Below are 17802 nucleotides of genomic sequence, written 5' to 3'. Positions count from 1 at the left end.
AAAAAGTAGCAAAATATTTAGGAAGTGATACATTTTAAGTTTATCACCTGTTTTCAGTGTTTAATCTTTGCAGTGTGAGTTTATATGATTTAATTTTTAACAGTGATTGTGTTCAGCAACCAGATTGCAAATTCCTAGAAATGTAACAACTGGCTTTCCCAAGCTGGGTAGCATCCTATTGATTTAAACACCATCAGTCTGGCTCCACCGCCTATGCCATACTTTATTTTAATGTTGCTGTATTGTAGAAAATGTTGTGTTGTAGTAGAAACAACCCTTTTGACTGCCTTCCTACAACTATCCTCCTCTGTTGTAAGAACACCTCCTCCCTTTGATTCACATAGCCACAATGGAAGCAGCCATATTTGCCCACTGAGACCTACTTCCTGGTCTCAGCTGATTGGTTCAGGGGTGATCACCTGACCGAGGATGAACCAATCAGAGACCTTCACTGGGAATCCAAAAGTTCTAGCCTTGGTCTGACTATTTCCTCAAGGAAGACAGCCATGTTCTGCCAGGCAGATTGGGTGGCAGGCAAAGGTGAATTATAGGGCAAGAAAGGATTGGAAGACATGGGAGAACATAAAGAACAAAGAATTCTGGCAGAGTCCTTGAAGCTACTTTCTTTCTTTTTTTTTTTTTTTTTTTTAAATTTTTTGACTGCAATGCATGGCAAACAGGATCTTAGTTCCCCAACCAGGGATGAACCCATGCTCCCTGTAGTGGAAACAAGGAGTCTTAACCGCTGGACCACCAGATTCCTACTTTCATTTTTGAACTCCATAAATTCTTAGACCCCTAAAATAAATTTCCCATTTATTTTTGCACATCTAGTCACACATACGACAACTAGGACACACATGTGGCCTCTGAGACAACTCAGAGAGTCCTAAAAAATGCAAAAACTATTATGTCTATTTTACAAACGCACACATAAGGCCTGACAAAGGGTACATGAGAGTCAGGATTTGAGGTCAATTTTATCTGACCCCACAGTCCTGAAGCTCTTTTCTACTATAATTTCTCTCAAATCTCCAAGATTGGAACCAGGAAAACCTGGTTTAAAGGTCACCGGCATTAATGGTAGCAGCCCCCTCCCCTCCATCTCTTTTCTGGGGTCCTGAGAAGGAAGCAGCAGCTGGCTGAAAGGGAGATCCTCAAGTCCCCCACTAGGGAAACTAAAAGTCAAACAACCCACTTGCAAAACCCCAGAGCAAAGCAGATGGAGTGATTACAGGCTCTCAGGAGCCTGTCTTTCTAGCTTCTCTGCTTCAGAACCAAAACTAGAGGAATAGGGGAAAGCAAAAAGCCAACATTATTAATCCTTTCCCTTCTGGGATCATGCATGCTGAGTCATGACTCTTTGTGAACCTATGGAAGACGCTATGGACTATCCTGCCAGGCTCCTCTGTCCATGAGATTTTCCAGGCAAGAATACTGGAGTGGATTGCTATTTCCTACTGCAGGGGATCTTCCCAATCCAGGGATCGAACCCACACCTCTTGCGTTTCCTGTGCACTTCAGGTGGATTCTTACTACTGAGCCACTGGGCAATTCTTTGGGGTCATGGACATGGGTCCCTTTAAGAATCCTCTTAAAGATCTCCAGGAAGGATGTTCCTCCCATTTTTAGTTCTGTGTCCTCAGTTTTCTTTAGGGAAGCCATAAGGATATAAAGGGCTTTCCTGGTGGCGCAGGTGGTAGGGAATCTGTCTGCAATGCAGGAAACCCAGTTTTGATCCCTGGGTCAGGAAGATCCCCTGGAGAAGGGAATGGCAACCCACTCCAGTATTCTTGCCTGGAGAAACCCATGGACAGAGGAGCCCGGCAGGCTATAGTTCATGGGGTCGCAAAGAGTTGGACACGACTGAGTGACTAACACACAGGAATATGAATGTAGGAGTCTTGTGGAAAGCAAGCTGAAGGGGCTTTTTGTTGGGCTTGGGTACAACTCTCTGAAAATGGTAAAGCAGGCAGAAAAGACCCAATCTTTGATTTCTCTGTGCCTCAGTTGTCTCTTCTGTAAACTGGGGGCAGTAAGAGTAGCCTATCTCTTGGGCTGTTACAAGGATTATAGGAATTAAACATATGAGACTCTTGTTTTGTTGTTTAGTCGCTCAGTCGTGTCCAACTCTTTTGCAATTCCATGGACTGTAGCCCGCCAGGCTTCTCTGTCCGTGGACTTTCCCAGGCAAAAATACTGGAGTGGGTTTCCATTTCCTTCTTTAGGGGACCTTCCCGACCCAGGGTCAAACCCACGTCTCCTGCATTGCAGGCAGATTCTTTACCACTGAGCCACCCGGGATCTAGTTAATTGCTAGATAACTGTTGGAAACTATTATGGCCACTGTGGTGACTGTTAGTGCACTGGGAGCACTGGAAATGCCCTGAAAGCAACATCTCACCTCAGGTGGCTGTGTCCTTTGTGGGGGAGGGGAGGGTGGGGACACTTACGTTGACCTGTGCCTCGCAGATGTCTTTAGCCTCGTGCAGCGCGATGAGAACAAAGGCTGTAAGGGACACATCTTTCTCCCTGGTGTCCTTGAAGCCACCCTAGAGGAGAAGCGTGGAAGCAAAGGCAGGGTCACCAGTGTCTTCACATGTCAACCTACGCCCCCTGTAGGCTCAGTGGATCAAGGCAGGGCTGGGTCTCTCCCCAGCCCTCTCCAGAAGGGCCGGACTCTTTAGTATTCATTCGTTCATCCTGCAAATATTGCTGGTGCTGTGGATGAGATGTTGGATGAAGACCAGATTCTAGCCCCAGCCCTCGCGGTCTGCTAGGGGAGACAGACAGGAACCAACCAGCTCATCGACAGATATATAATTAGAAAGTGATGAGTGCTGTGCAGAAGCGATGTGGCATTGAGAATGGACTATGGGAGTGTGACTCCGTCGTGGAAAAGTGTCCCCGAGGGATGATAGCTGGAACCACAATCTGAGCAGAGAGAAGTCAACTCTCAAAGGGGGTGGGGCTTAGCATGCCAGGCAGGGGGAACAGCATGTACAAAGGAGAGCAAGGTTCCTAGCAGTACAGATGGAGTGAGGAGAGAAGTGGGTAAGGCCACGAGGCTGGAAGCCTGAAAGGTCAGGCTTACGCATCCATTCTCCAACTTAAGCACACCTGGCGGGGGTGGAGACGCGTTAAAACGCGGATTCCTAGACGTTGCCCCTAAAGCTTCTGATTCAGTGCACCTGGAGTCCAGCCTGAGAATTTCTGACATTCTGCATTTTTAAAAGCTTGCAGGTAATTTTGCAGGCCTGGGATCACACTCAGGACCATAGCTCTAAGGAGTTCTATGTTTAAGAGCAACAGGAAGCCTGGGGGTTTCATTTTGCACTGGATCCTGCAGGTCTCTCATCTTGGCAAGGGAGGAGAGACACTCTCAGCTCCCTTATTTCCCTGTCCCCGCACGCTGTGAATTGGGCAGTGGGTGGATGGTGGAGTCTTTCTCCAGTCCATCCTGTGATGCTCTGGTGCCCTCTCCCCTGGCCTGCCCCGAATCTCTGCCTCTTACAATCATTTCTTGGTGTATCACGGGCCCATCCTCCTGGAAGATTCCATCAGGCTTCTGCTTCTCCAGGATCAGCCATTTGACGGTCTCACAGAGGTCCCTGGAGTCTATGGCGATGAGGTTGGTGGACAGTGCAAAGACCTTGACCACGTAGGCAGTCAGCCTGGGGGTGGGTAGAGAGCGTGAGCCAATTGGCTCTGGGATCCGGAGACTGGCATCCCAGCCAACCAATGAGCAGAGTGGGGCCGGACCTGGCCTGGTTCCTTCAAGCTCATAACCCAGCATGGTATGCTGATCATTCAGCAGGCTGGTACCTTGACTCTGGGTGGAGACCTACCTAGACCACCCCAGGCTGAGATCCAGGGCCTGCTCAGGGATGTGAAAGGCTGAGGATGTGCAAGCTGATCCTGGAGACTCACCAGGTGCTGGGGGGCCGATTTTGGAAGGCGGCGTAGGCTGAGCTTTTTTGTCTGAAAGCTAGCTGCTGGGTGTACCCTGCAGGGAAGAGAGACGTGTCACCAGAGGCTGAGTGGAGGGGGTGGCTGGTGGGTGTAGGCCCTCCAGAGAGGGAAGGGGCTTAGAGAGAAGATAAAGATTCTGTGAAGGGCGGGACGGCGGTCTAGAGAGCAAAGAGGGGCTCTGGGTAGGGGGCGAGTGTGCGGGAGGACGAAGAGCTAAAGAGGGACTCAGAAGGTGGAAATATCAGAGGGGGAAGGAATTCTTGGAGGAGAGGGGATTCAGAGAGAAGAGGTTTTCAAAATGGGTTCTCAGGGGCAAGGGGGCCTCGGCGAGAGACGGAGCTCAGAGAGGGGTTCAGAGTGGGGCGAGGGGGCAATCTCAGAGGAGGGGCGGGACCCCGAGAGTGGCGGGGTCTCAGGAGTGGAGGGGGCTAAGAGATGAAGCCGGCTCAGTGGGGCGGGGCTCAGGGGCGGAGCAAGGACAGAGGGGCGGGTCTCAGGGGCGGAGCAAGGACAGAGGGGCGTGTCTCAGGGATGAAGTGGGCTCAGAGGGGCGGGGTTCAGGGGTGAAGCAGGCTCAGAGGGGCCGGTAGGACGTGCACCCTTTCTGATGAGCTCCAGGGCCTCCTGCCGCTTCTCCATGCCGAACTTCTCCCACTGCTCGGTGCTGTCCAGGTAGTGCACGGCGATGACCGTGGGCGTCATACCAATCATGTTCTGCTCCCCACAGCCCGAGGGGGTTTGGATAAGGTGCTTCAGCCGCTCTCCGTCGATGGCGTCCTCCGCCATTTCGGCCACCGGAGTCCCTGCAACCGGGCAGGAGGATGGCACTCAAGTCCACGGCTGCTTCCAGACTTTTCAGGCTCTGACCAGCTAGGGCCAAAGGGGTCAAGGACAGCTTGGGGCATGTGAATGATGGAGATGCTTCGTGGCTGAATGGCTGGAGGGGGTTTTGCATTTGTGGGGGGTGGGGGTGGGCTTGCGCTTCACAGGGGAACTCTGGGCCCTGGCTCCTCTGGTTCCACCAGCGGTAATAACAGTCATGAATACTTTTATCAGGCTTCACGCTATTCCCCAAGCTCTGTTCTAGGAGAATACCATATAGTATTTCATTTAATCCTCTCAACAACCCTTAGATATCAATACTATTATTCGCTCCTATCACAGATGAGGAAACCAAGGGTCTTCTTCCCAAACTTCACAGCTTTCAAGGTACAAGGTGCCTTTCTAGCTCCGTGTTGCCCCAGTTCTCCATCCGAGACAATTAGATCTGGAATTTCTGGTCTTGAACTATATTGCTCATGTAAACCTCTTTATCAGCAAAAGCTGTTTGCTGAACTGGAGCTGTTTACTGCCTGGAGCCTTCTATGAAGTGGTTTGAGGAGGGGTTCTAGCTGAAGAGGAGGCAGGAGACCAGTGGTTAAATATCCCTGGGGTGAGAGCAGATGGAAGTGGGCTCCCGACTCTCGGGTCATGACTCTCCTCCCAACACTGTTCTGGGTCTCCTGGGGTTGGGGTCCAAGGGCATCTCACCTTGCAGGAGGATCTTGGTCTCTGACTCGGTGTCTGGGACTTGATCACTAAGATCTGCAGCTGGGACTTCCTCTCGCTGCACCCCATCTGCCAGGTGAATGGGAGACACCGATGGCACCAGCTCCCTCCCACCCCCTCCTCATCACCACCACCCAGGCCTCACTCCCTCTCCCGTGGCTGACTCACCTTGACCCAGATATTCTGGATTCAGTGTGCGAATGGCCACAGTTTTGTTGACTCTTATTCCTTCTGGCTGGATGGTGTTAGGGGCAGGGGGAGTTGCATGAACAAGACAGACAGTCAGTCATATTCTGGGGATTACTGTAGCATAAGGCATGAGGGCCTCCACCCGAGATCTTAGCTGTGTGACTGGAGGTCAGTTACTTAACCTCTCTGTGCCTCATCTTCCTTCTATATAAGGAGGTAATATAAACATCTACCTCATGCCTATTGTTGTGCAAGTTCATAATAAAATTATAAATTAACAAAGAAGTAACAAGACCTTTAGAAATCTTTCTATGTGCCTAGATGATTGCTCTCCTGTGGTTAATTCATTTGATCTTCACAACAACCCACTGGAATGGGTACCGCTTTTATCACTCCCATTTTACAGATGGGGGAGGGACTTCCTCATGGTCCAGTGGTTAATAATCTGCCTTTCAGTGCAGGGTACCTGGGTTTGATCCCTGGTAAAGGAGCTAAGATCCCACATACCATGGGGCAACCAAGCCCCCGTGCTGCAACTACTGAGCCCATATGCCACAACTAGAGAAGAAGATCCCTGGGCCACAACTAAGCCAAATAAATAAACATTAAAGATGGGGGAACTGAGGAACAGACAGGCAAAGTAACTTGCCCCAGGTCACAAAGCAAGTAGAACAGAATTTGCGTTTGAACGTAATAGTCTGGCTCCAGAGTCTGTTTTTAAAACAATGCCTCTTAGTGGGCTAAATAAAATAAAAATTTTAAAACAAATAATTTAAAAGTAAAAGAAAAAATTTGAGCCAGTAAACAAGAATAAATATTACAGGAAAGAGAAAAAATAGATGAAAGAATGTACATAACTACTTAACACAGTGCCTAGCAGACAGTAAGTGCCCAATTAAAATAGGGGCATCTTAATTAGAGTCAAAGGCCCAACACAAGCTCTCATGTGTATATGCACATAAGCCTCCCTGGAGGACAGTGGGTGCTTTTGCCTTCACAGAACCCATTCTCCTTTTGCCTGGAGTGATTCCCATCTTTCCCTTTGCAGACTGAGTTCCTGCCTATGCTGTATTCATCAGTATGTGGCATCCAGCTCTCTAGGAAGAAAAGCTCTTGATCAGCAGTGCTGCCAATTTCCTTGGTGTAGATTTCTCCACCATGATGGATTCCAAGCTACCACCATCAGTGAGTGCAGACTTGGGAAGTGGTAGACATACTGGATCTAGGGAGCTGGGTATCACAGGCTCCAGCACACTACTGGTTTCTTCCCACCAGTGCCTGTGTTGAGTCATATTGAAATTCACAGCAAGAGGAAAACTGTGTGCACCTATCTAGACACACTTTCATGTAATTTTTAAAATATATTGTTTTAATGATTAGATTTATTCCAGAACATTAAAGTAGCTGAAAAAATACGTTTGCTTCCATTAAAGCCAGGAAAGAAAAATTATAATAAGTTATGATTTGGGTATAAATAAAACATTTCAATGTGAAATCTTACTGTCAGTTTTGATACATTTCGTTTTGAATGTTTCAATATTTTTTTCAACTACTGTAATGTTTTTTGGGAAAAAATAACCAATAAAAAATATACACAGGCCCAACTCAGTTTTCTTTTGCTTTAGGCATCAATATGACATAGTTTGATACCATCAAATTTGTCTCTAAAATTTTGATATTCTGTATATTGCAGGGGTTTTTGGAATGGATTTTGATTTCTTAAAATATTGCATTAAAATATTTTTGATCTTGTTTATGATCTTATGTTTTGCTTTAAAGTATTCATGAAAGATGCTAAAATCCTTTCATTTTCGTTGATGATTTTGTCTTTGAAAATGTTCAACAAAAATATGACTGCTAATGCATTTCTTTTTTTCTGGGTTGAGTTATTTTTCCCATGGATCTTCTTTTTTGTTGTGTGTGAATGCATATTTTAAGGGTAAGAATCATAGGTACAAAAGAAGTGTCCTAGTTCTTGCAATTGTATATTATTCTTTTGCAATATTTGCTCTGTGAAATATATTTTCTCAAGATTTTAAAATTTTATTTATTTATTTGGCTGTGCTGTGTAGCTTATCATATCTTAGTTCCATGACCAGGGGTCAAATCCAGGGCCACAGCAGTGAAAATACTGAGTCCTAATCACCAGACCACCAAGGAACTGTCCCCAAGATCTTTAAAGTCAGAAGAAAACCCCTGTGCTAAAATGTTACAAGATGTCATATTTGATATTAAAATATATTTTAATGAAAAAATATTATTGATCTCTAAGTTTTTGGGTGTCTGCTAAAAATTCTGTGCCCAAGAATAATGCCTCACTTGCCTCACCCTAATCCTGGCCCTCCTTCCAAACTTCCAGAACTCCTGAATCTCCTATGGTGTGCCTGGGTCTCCAAGTTGGGTTCACAACACAGGGAGAACTGGAGCCTCTCCTGAAGGACAAGGGACAGCAGGTACTCCAAGGACTCACCACGACCTTCAGGGTCTTCTTGACACCATCACTGATGAAGTGGTTGTAGACGGCAGCCTTGACCTCCACCTCATGGAGGCCGACCTTCAGGGGCACAATGACGTAAGGCACCGCCACTGAGGACCTGGCTGGGATCATTATAGTCTGCTGGTGGCGCTTCTTGGCGGTGGCCAGGCTACAGAAGGCTGGATTGTAGAGCAATTCCACCCTCACCTGCCAGGGAGAGAGAGTATGGGGTCAGGAGAACATGCCACGGACTGGCTCCCTCAAGTCCCCGCTCCATCCATGCTTCTGTTGCACCAGGTACGCACCTTGAGATTTTCGGCCTCCCGGTAGTTGTAGAGGACCGCTCGGATCTCCACTTGCTCATTGCGCACCACCGAGTAGGGGAGACGCAGGTCGATAAAGAAATCCTGCATCACAGTGACCTCATAGGGGTCAGCCACACAGATCCCTGCCCGGAGTGGAAACAGAACGCAGAGTGTCAGGAGTGGGGTCAGGGGACTGGGCAGGGTGGACTGGGTCCAAGTTCTTGCCCCTGCCAATGTCTCAGTGCTTACACTTGACCGCAGGAGCTATCCCAAGGTCTTTGCAGAAGCCCATAGACATAATATGGGGCTTTCCTGGTGGCTCAGATCGGAAAGACTCTGCCTGCGTCACAGGGGACCTGGGTTTGCTCTCTGGGTCAGGAATATTCCCTTGGAGAAGGGAATGGCAACCCACTCCAGGATTCTTGCCTGGGAAGTCCTGTGGACAGAGGAGCCTGGCGGGCTCCAGTGCACGGGGTCTCAGAGTTGGACATGACTGAGCTACTAAGCACACACACATAGATGGAACACCGTGGTGGGGGCGGGAGGTTGGGTAGGTTTGATCCCTGGTCAAGGAACTAAGATCCAGCAAGTCGCATGGTGTGGGCAAAAAGAAAATCTCTTAAAAAGAAATGACTAAGCCAGAAACTGACACAACACTGTGAATCAACCATAATTCAATTTTTTTAAAAAGGCACTTCCCTGGTGGTCCAGTGGCTGAGACTCTGGTTTCCAATGCAGGGGGCCTAGGTTTGATCCCTGGTCAAGGAACTAGATCTCACATGACACAGCTAAAAGGCAGTGCAGTCAAATAAATAAATAAAAAGAAATACCTTTTAAAAAAGAATTGACTTCTGATACCTGATTTGTGTCATTTAAGAAAGCATCTATACATCTCCAAAAGGCACTTACTCTTTGACCCCTAAAATATGCTCAACTCCAATAATAAAAATAATAGTTCACACTCACTGAACATGTACAATGTGTCCAGTACTATTATAACTATTATAAAATCCCAACACTTTCTGTAGTTACTCTTTCAGTTGTGCCCATTTTATGGATGAGCATCAAGAGGCTGAGTAACTTGATTAAGGCCACACAGCTGCCCAGAGAAAGATGTGGGATTTGGACTCAGGGACTTGGGAAGCGCCCCGCTTTTAACGATACTCCTTCTTTATCCCATAAGAGCTCTTAAGTCTAAAATTTTCAAGTTCTATTGGTTGCATGCATGCTAAGTTGCTTCAGTCATGTCTGACTCTTTACAACACTCTGGACTGTAGCCCGCCAGCCTCCTCTATCCATGGAATTCTCCAGGCGAGAATACTGGAGTGGGTTGCCATTTCCTTCTCCAGGAGATATTCCCAACCCAGGGATCAAACCCAGGTCTCTGGCATTGCAGGCAGCTTCTTTACTGACTGAGTCATAGGGAAGCCTAAATGTCTTATACATACTGCTGTATTTTAAATGGATGACAAATAAGGACCTCCTGTCTAGCCCAGGGAACTCTGTTCAATGTTATGTGGCAGTCTGGATGGGAGGGGAGTTTGGGGGAGAATGGATACATGGATATGTATGGCTGAGTCTCTTCACTGCCCACCTGAAACTGTCACAACACTGTTCATCGGCTGTACTTCAATATAAAATTAAAAAGTTAAAAAAAAAAAAAGATACTGAATGGCTAACAAACTCTGAGGTAAAGCTCCTTTAGCAGATTGCAAATAGTCCAGGGACCATGCTTAAGGGGCAAGGGTCTAACAGTAGTTTTTAACATTTATTTTTTCAAGCTGCAGGAACAATTTTTAGGTAAAGGAAACCTCAGACAGAACCTTGGTATACAGAAATGTACAACAGGCAAATATGAAGATGCCCTGATTTGAAACAGGGATGGGGACCCCAAACTAGAACTGTGCTGAGTGGCTTTGCAGTCCCAGGCAGAAGGAAAACTATGTGCCTTGCGTATATGATTTCATCTGCCGTCATCACTTGGTCAAGAGAAATTGTCAGAAAATCACAATTCCTTCCATGAAAAGCAAGACAAGCAAAGAAGCAGATTTTAAAAGTCTTAAAACCAGGAAAGTAAAATGACACTGAAGTATAATTTATGATAAATTATAACTAAATAAACTTATACTAGAGTAACTGGGTGTGGTATAAATGAAATACACTTAATGCTGTGAGTTTTAATACATCTTTTTTTTTTTAGTGTTTTTAATAGTTTTTCAACTACTTTAATGATCTGGGGGGGAAAAAATAACCTTTAAAATGGACAGAAAATATGTATGCAAACCACATCTTTCCTTTGGCCTCAAGCTCCAACAGGGCTCAACACGGTGCTGGTCTTTATTTAAAATCTATGTATTTTGTATATCATGGATTTTTTTTTTTTGCATTCATTTTGATTTCTAAGAAAACTATTGCATGAAAATACAATTTATCTTGATGACTGAGTTTTTGGCACCCACTTAATTTTGCATTCAAAGTCAGTGCCTCACTTTCCTTGCCCCACTCCCAGACCAGCTCTAAACCATTCATACTTGACTAGGGTTTGTCAGGGTCTCACACGCAGCCCTTGGTGGCAGTGGCAGGGGGAGGGTGTGCATACCCCTTTTTGTTGTGTTTCACAGCCTGCCCACTGATGTTTTAATCACTCACTTCATCCCGCTTCCTCTTTTAATTGCTTTACTCACTATCATGGCAACATCACCCCTACCAAGTTCTTGTTGCAAATTATTCTATATGATATTATAGAATAATATATCACATAGCAAATAATTCTATATGATATGGTGAATATAAGTCTTTATGCAAGTGTGTGCTCAATCGCTCAGTCGTGTCCAAATCTTTACGACCCCGTGGACTGTAGCCCATCCATGAAATTTTCCAGGCAAGAATACTGGAGTGAGTTTCCATTTCTTACTCCAGAGGATCTTCCTGATCCAGGGATTGAACCTGCCTTTCTTGCATCTCCTGCTTTGGCAGGCAGATTCTTTAGCACTGCACCACCTGGGAAGCCTGTGTGTTTTTATACATTTGTCCAAACCCACAGAAACATTAAGACACCGAGAGTGAGCCCTAATGTCAGCTGCTGCTGCTGCTAAGTCGCATCAGTCGTGTCCAAATCTGTGCAACCCCATGCACTATAGCCTACCAGGCTCCTCTGTCCATAGGATTCTCCAGGCGAAAGTACTGGAGTGGGTTGCCATTGCCTTCTCCGTAATGTCAGCTAAGAACTAGCAAAGATAATGATGTGTCCATCAGTTGTTACAATGTTGATGGTGAGGGAGGCTGTGTATGTGGTCGGGAAAATGGTACATAGGAAGTCTCTGCACCAGCCTCTCAATTTTGCTCTGAACTAAAACTGCACTAAAAATAAAGTCTATTTACCAAGTCATGATGTCACTCACATTCTGCACTCTAATCCCTCTCTAGTAACAGGGCAAAGTGTCAGCCAACAGAAACAAGAGATCCGTCAGGATGGAATGAGAAAATGCTCAGGGGATCTGGGGTCCCGGCCTCCGAGGACCGGACCACCATTCTCTCTCACCTTTCTTGTCCGACAAGCTCACGGCCAGAATCTCCCAAGTGGTGATGGAGTCTTTCAAAAACACGTTCATGAGCTTCGTGGAGATTCTGGTCCAGGGAGAAATTGGGCGGGGGGGGGGGGGGGGGGGGTTGTTGGGGATTAGGAGAAGACATCTAGCAGGGTACAGGGGGAGACCAAGTAGGGAGGGGCCACAAGGGACAGGGTTGGAAGGGGGCTGGAGGTGAGTACATTTAGGTAGCCCCAACTCGATTTTTCTAGGCTGGGTTGTGTGCTTCCACGATTCCACGCAAGAAGGGGGTGAGGTGCATGCAAATGCAGTGTCCAATCTAGGGTGATCATAGAAGCTGGCCTGGGGATGGGCTGAAGGGGGGCCATCCCAGCCTTACCCATTTTTGTCTGCTTGTTTAAAGTCGTCAATAATGGTCCACAACCAGCTCTCAGGGAATTGGCTTCGGGAAATGATGTCCTCTTCTGGGATTATTTCATCCTCCAGGTCACCTGTGGGTGGGGGTGGGGGGGGTGGTTAAAACAGACTGAATCCCCCCCTCCTGCTCCTTCCACTGTCCCTTTTAGATATTTATCTTTATAATCCCCTAAAGGGATTCCTAACATGGACACGCCCAAGGTCACATGATCACTTCCAGGGATCCTAGGCACATTTGCCCCTAGAGGCTCCTTTCTCCATAAAAAAAATTACATGTCATATTTTACAGTCATGTTGGTATAAAGGTGAAAATAAGCCACACTGCATTGAGTTGATTTGTTTTTTCCCCTTCTTTGATTTTCAAGGGAATGAAAACATTTGCATGAATGAGCCTCTAAAGGCATCATTGGTCCAAGCCTGCTGTGTTATGTTAACCATGTGATGGTTAAGTCTATCCTGAAAACAATGGGGCTAGCTGAGAGATTCCCTGGACTTGATGGAGACTGCCAAAGAGACAGTGGCTTTTAAAAGTCATCTTGACCCCATCAGCAAGTACACAAAGCTGGGCTAGAATAGAGTTAAATTCTGGCTGAGCTTTCTTCAAAAAATGATGAACAGATTTTAATTTGGTTTTGGGGCTTCCCTGGTGGTTCAGATTGTAAAGAATCTGCCTGTCAATGCAGGAGTTTCAGGTTCAGTCCCTGGGTCGGGAAGATCCCCTGCAGGAGGAAATGGCTCCCTACTCCAGTATTCTTGCCTGGGAAATCCCATAGACAGAGGAGCCTTGTGGGCTACAGCCATGGAGTCACAAAGAGTCACTCAGTGATTAACACTTTCACTTTTCTGCCTAACCACAGAGTAGGTGGGATTCCATAGATACTTAAATCCACCCATAAAAGTGAAGAAAGTGAAAGTCACTCAGTCATGTCCGGCTCTTTGCGACCCCATGGACTATACAGTCCATGGAATTCTCCAGGCCAGAATACTGGAGTGGGTAGCCCTTCCCTTCTCCAAGGGATCTTCCCAACCCCAGGATGGAACCCATTTCTCCTGCATTGGAGGCAGATCAGCTGAGCCACAAGGGAAGCCCAATACTCTGGAATAATCTATCAAAGTGCCTTTGGGATACTAACTCTTAATCAACCCTCTGTATTGTCCCCAGTTGGCTAAAGAAATGACACAATGCTAGGGGGAAAAAAAGTCATCCGTGTGTGTAAATCATATACACATTGTCTAAATTTCTTCTTTGCAAAAGAAAAGTCTTGGGTCACTGGAGCAGAGAGTAGCATGCCTAGTCATTGTAATTTGCAAAGAGACTGAAGGTCGAGCTCTGTGCTCATGTATGTTGGGAATCATTATGTTTTTGGTGGGGTAGAGGGTTGAAGGGGTTGCTAGTTTTCCAGCGAAAGGAATTCAGAAATATTTGACTTTGGCAATGGCTGCTTTTGAGAGGTTCTGCAGATAATTCAGTTTCAACAAAGCCCATTCTGGCACAGAAGTCCTCTAATTAAGACATATTAAAAGATGTTTTAAAAAACAAAAAGAAAAGGAGAGGGACTTCCCTGGTGGTCCAGTGGTGAAGGTCCTGAAGTTCCACTGCAGGGGGCACAGGTTCAATCCCTGATGAGGGAACTAAGATTCTGCATGCCACATGGCATAACCAAAAATTTAAAAAATTGAATAATGGTGGGATCAGGCCACACCGGGCTCCTCTGTCTCTCAACAGATGGCAGTGGAGACTCTTGTCAGTTCTGTAAAGGCCACTTTGTGGTGAGATCACTCTGATTTTGCTTAAAGGGGGCTTCTAAGAGAAGCCCTGGGTTTGCTTAAGATTGATGTGGCCTGAGATGTAGAATTTTGACTGTGTACATGTCCTATCCAGAACCGAATGGATGACTGAATGATTGAACATTGACTGGGCAAAGGTTGAGCAGGTCTCTTCAGAAGGCAACCTGAATTAGTTTTCTTTGGTAAAGGCAAGCTTATAACCCATCTCATGTCTTCCTACTGGCAACTAGTGTGACCAGCTCTATCTTCTAGAACGTTCCCTCAGACCGTGGGAGGGAGGGGTGTCCTGGGCACTGGCAAAGTCAAACTTCAGAGTGTCTGGGGCCAGGGCCAGGCTAATCCAGCCAGGCAGGAAATTTCCTTGCCCTCAGGAGAGGAGTCTTCTCCACTAACTAGGTCCGGCTTCCCTCAGGCAGGCACTTTCTTCCACCCAGGACAGACCCGCATCCCCCTCAGACAGGACGTCCTTCCCTCTCAGACAGGGATCTCCTTCCCCCACTGGAGATCTCCTCCTCCCTCAGACAGGCACGCCTTCCTCCCTCTGCGGACAGGCCTCCTCCCCACCTGGGGCTCGCTGGATAGGGACCTCTTCTTCCTTCAGACAGGCACCTGCTCCCCCTAGGACTGGACTCCCCGCTCCTTGAACGGTTGGCTCCTCCTCCCACCTCGGACAGGCCCGGCCTCCCCGGGACTCACTCCTGGCCAGCTCCAGGGCGCCATCGCGGCTGTGCTGCTGCCGCAGCCGAGCGATGTACTCGCAGCAGTCCAGGAAGGCCTTGACGCACGCGTCGCCCTGCAGGATGAACTGGGCCCGGCGCTGGCACGGGAACTTCATGGGGTTGTCCCGCATGCCGTCTTCGCAGCACTTGCGCAGATCGCCGCTGTACTGACCCACTATGGGAACACAGAATCCCCCCCACGTCCCGCGCGGCCTCAGCTGCGGCCTCGAAGCAGCAGGCACTCAGGACACAGCCCAGGGAGAACTTCCCCACGGTCAGACCCTCCCCTTCCCTCTCTAGCTGGGATCCAGAAGGGGTGGGAACCAGCGGAGGGCGCACACCTTTATCCATCCTCTTCTCCATGAGCTGCACCGAGCGGCGTCTGCGGGCGGCTGGTTTTGGGCACTGCGGATCTAAAGGCAGGTGGAAGGGGAACCAGATGGGTTAGGCACCTACTATGTTTCTGCTTTATTGACTATGCCAAAGCCTTTGACTGTGTGGGTAACAATAAACTGTGGAAAATTCTGAAAGAGATGGGAATACCAGACCACCTGACCTGCCCCTTGAGAAACCTGTATGCAGGTCAGGAAGCAACAGTTAGAACTGGACATGGAATAACACATTGGTTCCGAAGAGGAAAAGGAGTATGTCAAGGCTATATACTGTCACCCTGCTTATTTAACTTCTATGCAGAGTACATCATGAGAAACACTGGGCTGGAGGAAGCACAAGCTGGAATCAAGATTGCCAGGAAAAATATCAGTAACCTCAGATATGCAAATGACACCACCCTTATGGCAGAAAGTGAAGAGGAACTAAAAAGCCTCCTGATGAAAGTGAAAGATGAGAGTGAAAAAGTTGGCTTAAGCTCAACATTCAGAAAACTAAGATCATGGCATCTGGTCCCATCACTTCATGGCAAATAGATGGGGGAACAGTGGAAACAGTATCAGACTTTATCTTTTTGGGCTCCAAAATCACTGCAGATGGTGATTGCAGCCATGAAATTAAAAGACGCTTACTCCTTGGAAGGAAAGTTATGACCAACCGAGATACCATATTCAAAAGCAGAGCCATTACTTTGCCAACAAAGGTCTGTCTAGTCAAGGCTATGGTTTTTCCTGTGGTCATGTATGGATTCGAGAGTTGGACTGTGAAGAAAGCTGAGTGCCGAAGAATTGATGCTTTTGAACTGTGGTGTTGGAGAAGACTCTTGAGAGTCCCTTGGACTGCAAGGAGATCCAACCAGTCCATCCTAAAGGAGATCAGTCCTGGGTGTTCATTGGAAGGACTGATGCTGAGGCTGAAACTCCAATACTTTGGCCACCTCATGTGAAGAGTTGACTCCTTGGAAAAGACCCTGATGCTTGGAGGGATTGGGGGCAGGAGGAGAAGGGGATGACAGACAATGAGATGGCTGGATGGCATCACCAACTCGATGGACATGGGTTTAGGTAAACTCCAGGAGTTGGTGGTAGACAGGGAGGCCTGGCGTGCTGCAATTCATGGGGTTGCAAAGAGTCAGACATGAGTGAGCAACTGAACTGACTGACTGATTGATGTATCCTTGGTTTCCTCCCTACTGCCGCCTCCCCCTACCCCCACCCCCACTGCCACCGTGATGTTGGAGTGTTATTGCAGCCCATACTGAGGCTCAGAAAGAAGTGATTTGAGAGATGGTGGTGGAGGCAAGACTTTAACACCCCAACCTGCACCCCAGAGCCCCGCCCTTAGCCTGCTCTCAGTATCTGGGGGATGGAGGCCCTGCTCTCACCAGCCCTGCCTCTCCCCGCATCCTCACCTGACCTCTGCTGGGTCTCCAGGCCCTGGCTTGTCTTGAAGGTGAGTCCTGCATCCGTGAAGACGCCGGCATAGTCTCTTCCACTGCCTGGGGTACAGCCAATGTCCGCTTTCTCCACCACGTCCCAGATCTGCGGGGTGGAGTGGAGGCGGAGGGTCAGAAGTGCCACCACCCTCTGGCCAACTTGTCCATCCAGCCCCACCCCACCCATCCTTATCCTGCTCCACAAGCTGGCAGGCCACGATGGACAATCCAGAGTTGGACTCTGGACTGCATCCATTCCCAGCACCATCTTCAACGTGGACCTTTGTCCACCCACATTCTCTTCCTCAGCTTGACTTCAACCCATCCCCGTGTCTACATCCATTCAGACCTCTATGCTCAGCCCATCTGCTCCGCTCCATCACCATTCCCAGGTGGCTCAGTGGTAAAGGATCTGCCTGCCAATGCAGGAGACACAGGTCCCATCCCTGGGTGGGGAAGGTCCCCTGGAGAAGGAAATGGCAACCCACTCCAGCATTCTTGCCTGGGAAATGCCATGCACAGAGAAGCCTGGTGGGCTACAGTCCATGGGGTTGAAAAAGAGTTGGACAGGACTGAGTGACTGAACGACAACAAGCAGCATTCCCACCTCAACCCAATGCCATCTCTGAACCAACCTCAGCGACTCTGGGGCATACCTTACTCTGGGTCAATTTGTTCTTCTTATTCAGCACAAACACGCCCTTGTCCACGGCCACCAGCCCCACTCGGGACCCCTGGTTAGCCTCGATCTTCAGGGTTATCTGTTGCCCGGGTCGATGGTGTTTCTCTTCCTTCCCACCATTTTTCACCACCAGCTATGGGAGGGGAAGCAGGTTGGAGGGGGAAGTCAGCCCTGTAAGACCCCAAGAAGCCCAAGACAGAGGAGGTCTTGAGGTGGACTGAAAGGGGAGGGGAAGAAGCAAGCCAAACTGGCATCAGGCAGAAAAGAGAGAAAACCAGGAACAAGGCAGATACTGAGTGCGAGCCTCCACTTACGAAATAAATGAATCATAGG

At 47.9% G+C, this 17802-nt stretch overlaps 1 protein-coding gene across 1 annotated transcript in view; it reads right to left on the bottom strand.

The window, feature by feature from the left end:
- LOC138440993 (complement C3) overlaps window positions 1–17802 on the bottom strand; it is a 37084-nt gene that overhangs the window by 9744 nt on the left and 9538 nt on the right. The window contains exons 14-27 of the mRNA XM_069591319.1: window positions 17444–17602; window positions 16764–16893; window positions 15304–15375; window positions 14940–15137; window positions 12418–12529; window positions 12032–12117; window positions 8491–8633; window positions 8180–8392; window positions 5689–5755; window positions 5503–5589; window positions 4572–4775; window positions 3931–4006; window positions 3515–3674; window positions 2454–2552 (exon numbers count right to left, since the gene is read on the bottom strand). Coding sequence (XP_069447420.1) covers window positions 2454–2552; window positions 3515–3674; window positions 3931–4006; window positions 4572–4775; window positions 5503–5589; window positions 5689–5755; window positions 8180–8392; window positions 8491–8633; window positions 12032–12117; window positions 12418–12529; window positions 14940–15137; window positions 15304–15375; window positions 16764–16893; window positions 17444–17602 — 1806 coding nt within the window. The remainder of the gene's footprint in view (window positions 1–2453; window positions 2553–3514; window positions 3675–3930; window positions 4007–4571; window positions 4776–5502; window positions 5590–5688; window positions 5756–8179; window positions 8393–8490; window positions 8634–12031; window positions 12118–12417; window positions 12530–14939; window positions 15138–15303; window positions 15376–16763; window positions 16894–17443; window positions 17603–17802) is intronic.

This window comes from Ovis canadensis, chromosome 5, assembly GCF_042477335.2.
Source record: "Ovis canadensis isolate MfBH-ARS-UI-01 breed Bighorn chromosome 5, ARS-UI_OviCan_v2, whole genome shotgun sequence".
Classification (NCBI taxonomy): Eukaryota; Metazoa; Chordata; class Mammalia; order Artiodactyla; family Bovidae; genus Ovis; species Ovis canadensis.
The sequence above is the reverse complement of the archived record's forward strand: the minus strand, read 5'-3'. Positions and strand labels throughout refer to the sequence as shown.